Below are 8,741 nucleotides of genomic sequence, written 5' to 3'. Positions count from 1 at the left end.
GAATTTTGGGGAGGTCAATTAAAAAAGGAGCCCTGAAATTCTTGCTTTCATTCATGGCTGACGGAGAGAAAGGGGGAAAGTTAAAATGTATGCTTTTGGCTTTTGTGTTGGGGCACTTCATGTGGCTGGGTTTGAATTCAGTTGTCAAGTGGATGATGGCAAAAGTACTGGTTGGAAATATTTCAGTTGGGTAAATAGTCAAGAACTGGCTGAGCTTTTCTCTTAAAGCAAAAGCATTGCTCATTGTCCTGGTGCTTCTAAGCACAGGTGTGAATGCACCCAAAACCCTCTGAGAACGTGCTGGGATCTGATCACTCCAGCCACATTGGGAGGCGGTCAGGAATGCAAGGATGCAGTGTAATGTGAACTCGAATGGCTCCCTGGCCACACTGAAGGACCAATTAGTCAACTTTGTATTGATAGGCAGACAAAGCTCCCAAACACAGTTGATTTGCCTCTGCCAAACAACTGAGACGAGGTTCTGAAGGCTGTACCCGAGCTGTGGCATGGAACAGCTTCTCTCACTCTGTTTTTTACTCTTTTGCTGTGCTTGAAGTTTCCTCAACATTCAAACGTGAGCTGAAATGAAATGATCGTTCTGTGATGATTCAAGATGCTTTGAGATGCACTCCAATGCACTAACCCTTACCTAACCCCATTTGGCATGTTAGCACTTTGTACCTTAAAAGTCTTTATGGGTCCATTAAGTTCTGAGGATTCAACCTGACCTGAGACCTGTTTTTCTTGAACTGGATCTTGTTTTATTGCCACACTTCTTAAGTTTGCGTGGTGACTAATTTTTGAAAAAATAAACGATCTGTTTCAGCTTCGGTCCAACATTTCAGACCCGTGAAGGCCTGACTGTGTCCCATAGTGTTTCTTACAAAAACATCCTGAGAAGAATGTTCAAAGATATCTCTGCAATGCCAGATGTTCTCTGTTGGCCCCAAAACTGTAAAACGTTTGCCTAGACAAGCAGCAAAATTCAGGTCCATTGTTTCCACAGGGGAGTGAGCTGATCATTGTGCAAGCAATTCCATAAGCTTGATGGAAGAACATGACCAGAGAAGCACAGTCTGTAAAAATGCTAGATTTACATGTTGGTCTCAGTCCGCCAGAAAGTAGACATGTGTGAGACCATGAAAATACCGTTGAAGAAGCAAGCCGCTGCTGAAAATATAAAATTGGACTTCCTGTGTGCTGTGTAGGGAGCGCCATGTAACTGAATCATGGAGTTTCGTACGGAGCTCTGAGGTCATAAATGGGGCTAACCCCTAACCATGGAATCCCCTCAAATCCATTTGGATAAAAGATCTGAATGACACCATAATATATGTAGTAGTTTGTCATAACTGGAATTTGAAGCTTGAAAATGAAGAAGAACAACACACATTTATCCTGATGCGAAGACGAATATGTGTGTCTGTTTGCATGTGTGCATGTACCTCACAAATTGAGAGCGTTTGCCCTGCTTATTGCTGGGATGCTTTGTGGGCGGCGTGGAGGGGAGCGTAATTAAAATAGTTTCTGAGAGAAACAGCACACCACATCTGAGGTTCCACCCTCTTCCAGCGCTTAACCACATCAAGAGCGTCTCACTTAGAAATGGCCACCAGAACAACCTCTGCTACACACGGCTCGGCTGATGTTTTGGTGTGTTGTCTGACTTGCGAGGGGTCTCTGAGGCATAATGCGCACACATTTGTAATTAAAAGAGCTGCTCCTTTTCTGATCATTGGGGTAAATAAAGTGACAGAGGCAGCTAGCTGGGTGATGTATGGGAGGGGAAGACAAATTAACCATCGACTCTCTGGGGGATTCTCAGCAGAGGCCTAGCAGCAGTGGAGCAGCGCCAAAGGGCAGAGAGATTTGTAGATGATGGTGCTAATTACCAGAATGCAAACCATAATGTGACCAAGATGGAAGCAATTTAGCCAGTAGTCATTTAGCCTGCTGCTCTTCCGCCCACCGGCTGCTGCCTAGCCAGAGCCCGGGCATTAGGATGGGAAAAGTCTGGGACAATCCATTGCTCCGCTGAGGGATAAAGAATAATGCACAAGAGAGAGGTTTTGTAGTGTGATGAACACATGGAAAGAGCTCTGCGACAGAACATTCATCTATCTTTTTTTTTCCACAAACTAACTTTAACAGGAACAACCCATAGAATTAGCTGGCGAGGCGCAGGAGGTCAGGAGGAGGAAAACAAACATAAACATCTCAGAACAAAGACTCTTGTGAACTTTTAACTTCTAAGAAGAAGAAGAAGAAGAAGAAGTTAACCTCTGGAACAACTTTGGATGTCACATCCAGAACTGGCAGCAGGAGCTCTAATTCAAGGCAAATTACTAATTACACAAACTTAATATTGACTTAAGCCTTTCATGACAGGTTTGGTTTGTAACATGAAAAGCACCTGTTAGATTGGGATGAATGTATTTATAAGTTAGGTTATTGTGGACCACCCAAAAGTCAAAGTACTTAACTTTTTTTTTGGGGGGGGGGGGGGGGGGGGGGGGGGGTTCTTGTAAAATCATACATTCGAATAAATAAATACATAAGATCCTGCAGTGTGAGAGAAATAAGGGGAAGGGCTCAGGTTGTGTAGCCTAAAGTGTCATAGGTCAATTAATTTCTCCTGACATTAAGCTGAAAAGGTTATTAAGAAGAAGGCAGATGAATTATTTGTCAGGACAACCCCAACCACAGTCTTATTCCTCACCTGTTGCTGCGTCTGACGCAGGCTCAGGCCGCCTTTATAATTTGGGATGTCTAATTGCTCTTTTAGGATATTTCCAGAAGAGGAGTTCAGAGGAGAGAGCTGCGCCCCACTCAGCCACTGTGTAATTTTATCCACGCCGCAGCCTCTCACTTCACACAGGGCTGATACCTTTTGCCTCCCCCTTTCCTTTGTATCAATTGGTCGGAGTTCAGCCTTTTGTCGCCACAAGCTTCTTTTATATCTGCGCTCAGTCAGAGCTGAGGCTCTCAGTCAGATTCACGGGAGGGACTTCCAGCAGCAGCAGAGGCGAGGAGCGGAGTCCTCCTCCTGTCCTCCCTGTGTCTTCAGCGTCGTCCTCTCGTTGTCGGATGTACACAGTGCCGGGGCTCTCCAGCTTTGGGGCCCCGACACTTTAATGGGACCCCGAGAGCGGGCCAGGAGTTATCCGTTTTTTCGCTACAATCGTCTCTCACCGGCCATGCCACAATGCTGATGCTACCTCTGCTGGTGTTGCTGAGCCAGTTGGATCTTGTTAGTCCCCGGGCCCGCTGCGCCCCTGGCCAGGCTTGCGACCCCCGGCAGCGGAGGGACGCCGGGGGCCGCGGAGGAGTGTATGAGCACCTCGGAGGAGCACCAAGACGCAGGAAACTCTACTGCGCAACTAAATATCATTTACAAATCCATCCTAACGGGAAAATAGATGGATCACTGGAGGAAAACAACCCGTTAAGTGAGTATTCGGCAAATTTTTCGTACAGGGAACTGCACTATTAGACGCAGGACGCAGGACACATTACAAAGGCGGATCTAATTAGCACAGGGAATGTTATTAAATTCAATTTATTTATTGAAGTGCGTCAAATTTTTATGAAAAAGTGTTTTCATGCAAATTGGTGCAATGGAAATAAATGAGCGCAACTTTCAGTGCTTAACTGGTGCTTAAAATATATATATAAATGTTTTTTTTATTTGAAAATACTGCTCTTGATATTTCTTTATGTCTCTATTAGAGCGTTCTGATTACATTAATCATACATCCATCACTTAGAGCTCTACTCAGTGCCTGCGCGCGTGCGCGTGTGTGTTCTGTCATTGCAAAGCTGCAAACATACATGTTAATCTCTATTAGAAGTACTAACATGCGGGCGGGACAAAGCTGTATTTATCTAATCAGTGGCTATTAGAGCCTTTCTGTAGCGCTCAATGGGACATTGACTAACCAAGCACTGATTAAAAAAGCCGATGAACACTGAATGATGCAAAAAAGAGGAGGCAAATGGCTTCATTAAAACCCATTTCTAACTTTGTTGTGTTTTTGATTTTATATCATCCTCAAAGCGTTTGTTATTGTATTATTGTGTGAGTGGTGTCATTAATAAATGACATTTTCTGAGAATAAACTGTAAATGATGTAACTGTGTGTATTGCAGGCATCATGGAAATCACCGCGGTGGATGTGGGTGTTGTGGCCATAAAAGGCCTTTTCTCTGGCAGATATCTGGCCATGAATGATAAAGGACGACTGTATGCCTCAGTGAGTACACATTTCATCCCATCATCTCATGATTCACGTCCTCTTCAGCACCTCCAGCTCCCACGTTTAACACAAGGTTAAAGGCCTCACAAGCGCAGAGATGTGATTTCATAGTGACATGTGTACCATGTGTATCTACTGTAAACTTGATTGTATATCTGAGCAGCTCTAGTAGCATGACTCCTAATCTCAAACACTTCTGTTCGCCTTGTCAATCAAAACCACTTGGGAAAGCTGCGTGACAAATGTGGCTCACTGTTTCCTTCCATCTGATCTCCCCAGGAAGTTTTCAACAAAGAGTGTGAGTTCGTGGAGCGGATCCATGAGCTGGGGTACAACACCTACGCGTCCCGCCACCACTCTACAGAGCAGCCGCTGCCACCAGGGGGCGGCGGAAGCGGCAAGCGCCGAGCCAGCGCTAAGCGCCAGTGGTACGTTTCCATTAATGGCAAGGGCAGGCCGCGGCGAGGCTTCAAAACCCGAAGCACGGACAAAGCGTCACTTTTCCTGCCTCGAGTGCTCGGCAACAAGGACCATGACATGGTGAGGCGGCTGAGAGACAGCCAGAGCGCGCAGCACCTCACACATCACCACGGCGGCCGCGGGGAACGCCGAAGACGCAGACACCGTGCGCGGAAAGACCGGAGCCGGCTGCCAGTTGACTGAGCAGATGAGTAGGGTGGGGGGGCTCACCCCGTGGTTCAGTGACGATGGGCCCCGGCACTCAGCACATATACTGTAGTTTGATCCCAGTGGAGGATCAGTTTGGATGCTGCCTCCTGGATTTTTGTGGCTGATGCACAGAAAAATTAATCTATAGAAGGACAGAGCTAAGCCCTCCCCAAGTGATGGGAAACTTTACATCTTCCTCCTGCAGGAGACTTTAACTGGACACGCGCGCACACGCGCAAACACACACACACACACAGACACACACACTGTATAATGTTCTATTTACTTATGTCTGACTCTTCAAAAAGTTACTGTCTTGTAAAAAATGTATTAACATAGTTACATTTCCATCTTATTTTGTAAAAAAAAAAAAAATCAACTTTCCTACAAGCAAAGATTTGACCACCGACTTCACACAGAGCTAAAACCTTTTACCAGTGGCTCTGTTGCCGTAAATAGCCTACAGTACGTGTAGCTTTTCATTTGTCAGGAGCTGAAATGATATTTAGAAGTACTAAAGAACACGGTGGCTATTGAACAGAGGACTTTACACAGCAAAGCACTTTTCGGTCAAATTCATATTAAGAAAATCAGTGTGAGATGGGATCTGCTGTTGTTTTTTGTGACATTCTTACAATGTGATAGTCTACTGTCTGTAAACAGAAAGAAGTACTTTGTATATTTTACTAATGATATGAATATTTATTTGTTGCCCGTGTTTTAAGTTATTGATTTCTATATTTTACTATTGTTGCTGTATGTTCCATAGTTCTCACTCACAACCTGGTTCCAACATAAAACACAATGACACAAGGAAACAGCTGTTCCAACTTTTCTTTTTTACTGACAGTTTGTCTTCACAGACCGTGAATCTCTTTTTCTTTTTTCCCTTTAAAGGGTTTTGTGGTTTAGTCGAGAGTTTAAATGCAGCCAGACACAATCGCAAAGCTGAGCCAATGTGTGTAGGTCATTGTCTTCTTTCAGAATATCTCCGTGACATTTTGTCTCAATGGCAATATGAAAATGGTTCTGACATTACAAATAACAACCTGAGTACCTAAACCAAACAGGGAAAGTGAAAAATTGCATTTTTGCTATTTCTCAAGTGCCAGAGGCTGTATTTGCTTCTCAAATCTGGTTTTCAAAGTGAAAACAAGTTCATGGTTTTAGGTGTGGAAGACATTTCTTAATCGATAAAGTCCCAGTTTCTGTATTTGTGTGTAGGACTTTAGCTCAGCATGTTCCTTCACAGTTCTCTACTCATACACAGCTCATACAGATTGAGCTTATTTATGAAATACCAGCTGTGATTTTGTCATTGACTGTGAAAGGCAGAACTACGGATTATTTTGTATTTTTTCAGAACCTTTAATACTTCACGCACATAGTCTTTAAAATGACTTGTGGGAAATTCTAGTCACTTTTGCCCTTATTAACTTTGATGATTAAATGGAGAGCAGCCTGTGAAGCCATATATCTCCTGTGCAGAGCAGTAGTAGACAGGTGTAAGTGTTACACAGTCCAACTTGGGTTATTACATTTGTGCTTTCAGAGTTGCACCTCTCCTCAATATGTGACACTACCCATCTCTTCCTGCAGCATTTGTTAAAATACCCACCTGTTGCTGAACCACGGCCCCAGCTCCAGAGACAATCAATGCAATCTTCATCACAAGCAGCATTCGGACACTTTGGAACATTCAGGTTTTGCCTTCCCTCGCTCCTGTCTATAGGTAACTGCATATAAAGCCTTGTCATTCTATACCTGTGGGCTGGGGAGGCTTCCTTGCCAGGACAATAGCTCCTCCCGAGGGGGGCCTGGGAAGCGATGCCGCCTGAGACTTTTGGGTTTTTCTTTTTCTTTTTTTGTAACACCAACCAAAACCCACAGAGTGGATAAACAAGGCAGGCTCTTCTAAATCAAAACTGTGTCATACAGTGTGTAACACCTTGATATGGCTTGCTATGAATGCCATACTCTAATATTACTCATGGAATGCAGTACTTTAGAACAGTTAGGGCCTTTTGTGGCCCTGCTCCCTGGCTGTATATTTTTGTGTAGCAAAATTACCCTTCCTACATGTTGTTTCTGTTCTACATCCCTCTGAAGGATTTGACTTAGTACAATTTATAAGCTGATCAGTAAAAACAGCATTCATCTGTAACATCTGTTGGGCTGACGAGGGTGCATAGATAAGAATTCCACAGAGAGAAATGTGATGCAATAATTTACAGAAAAAAAACACAGAATATTTAAATAAACACAACTTCAGGAAGTTGACTGAAAAGCTAACAGAGAGACTCTCATGCAAGATGTAACCCATGGTGTCATCCATTCACTAATATAAACCATCACTAAAATGCATTCTGGGTTGTGAAAATTCCTTTTGACTGACTGAATTAGGATACTACAGAGGATCAGGGGGCCAACTCTGTTCATTAACAACTTGCTAAACATTTACTAATGGATTACAGACATGTATAAATGCATTTTCTCCAACATAATCACCATCAGAACCCTTTGAACTTAAACTGTGTTATTATTAAAGGCTTACACATCCACACAGTCCAACCAGCTTCAACCCACTAATAAAGTGACTCTTTGTACATAATTGGGTGAATTGTTACAAACTGGCAGTGGTGTAAAGTAACTAAGTATAAATACTTAGGTATTGTAATTAAGTGAAATTTTGAGATATTGATACTTTACCTGGGTATTTCCATTTCCTTCTACTTTGTACTTTTACTCAAATACATTTCTCAGATTGATAACATACAGTATACTTATTAGAATTTACTGATCCCTGCTGTGAAATTCACAAGCTACACAGCAGAGTGTAGAGTATTTTCAAATTATAAATATTCAGTTTAAAACATATGGTCATAATACAGTCTCAATGGCTGTTAAATAAGCCCCATCATTACTAGCTGCAGCATTGCACTGATGAACACAGTAATACATACTCTTGATACGTACTTTTGATAATTTAATTTTTTAGCTTATACTGTACAGTTGTATTTTAGTACCATTGTGAACATAGTACTTTTACTTGCAGTTTTACACTGTGGTGTTGCCACTTTTACATAAGTAAATGATCTAAATACTTGTTCCACTACTGGAAAGTGGTACTTTGTCTCTTTCTGTACATTCACTGAGCATATTATGAATTTTTTATGTTAATATTGTGCTGTTGTAAGCATGATCATCATTATCATCTAATACAGACTAATTGTTTGCAGAAAGAATCCTGCTTCCACTGCTGAATGCAGCACATGTTAGAACCTGATTGTATCTAAACTCAGACAGAAAAGGTTGAACTCTTACTAACGTGTGAAAAAGAACTGTTTCCTTCATGCACAAGTTATTACATTATACACACTGTTTAAAAGTACATAAATTGCCAATTTAGTGAAGTACTTTTTTAAACCAAGAAGTGTACCATAGAAGGTGTAATGGTGTTTTAAGCGTTGGGCCCTCAGATGCACTACAGCTGTCTTCACATGTAAACAGCGACCCCTAGAGACCAAATATTGTCTCCACTGATGTTCATGCACACACGAGTATCTAATTTGACCAGTTAGTGAGAGCAGCTGAGTGTCCTCTCCAGGCAGATCACAGCCAGTGAACACAGCACACACCCAGTTAGTTTCTAGCAGTAACACAAGAGCAAAAGTTATAAAATGTTACTGTTAAACCCCACATTCAAATATATATATTTCTACTAACACAAGGAACAAAAGATGTCACTGTAAATCCAAAATTTTAAACCACAGGTAAACACAAGTAAAGAATGGAAAATTCGCTCATGACAGTGTT

At 42.4% G+C, this 8,741-nt stretch overlaps 1 protein-coding gene across 1 annotated transcript; it reads left to right on the top strand.

The window, feature by feature from the left end:
• The first annotated feature begins 2,677 nt into the window (after window positions 1–2,677).
• fgf3 (fibroblast growth factor 3) lies at window positions 2,678–7,857 on the top strand. Its single transcript, XM_067496018.1, has 3 exons — window positions 2,678–3,449; window positions 4,150–4,253; window positions 4,536–7,857. Exons 1-3 carry the CDS (start codon window positions 3,206–3,208, stop codon window positions 4,917–4,919), a joined length of 732 nt encoding a protein of 243 aa, XP_067352119.1. The 5' UTR covers window positions 2,678–3,205; the 3' UTR covers window positions 4,920–7,857.
• The last annotated feature ends 884 nt before the right edge of the window (window positions 7,858–8,741 follow it).

The sequence above is a fragment of the Channa argus genome, chromosome 2, assembly GCF_033026475.1.
Source record: "Channa argus isolate prfri chromosome 2, Channa argus male v1.0, whole genome shotgun sequence".
Lineage (NCBI taxonomy): Eukaryota > Metazoa > Chordata > Actinopteri > Anabantiformes > Channidae > Channa > Channa argus.
Note: the sequence above shows the minus strand (reverse complement) of the source record. Positions and strands in the feature narration are given on the sequence as shown.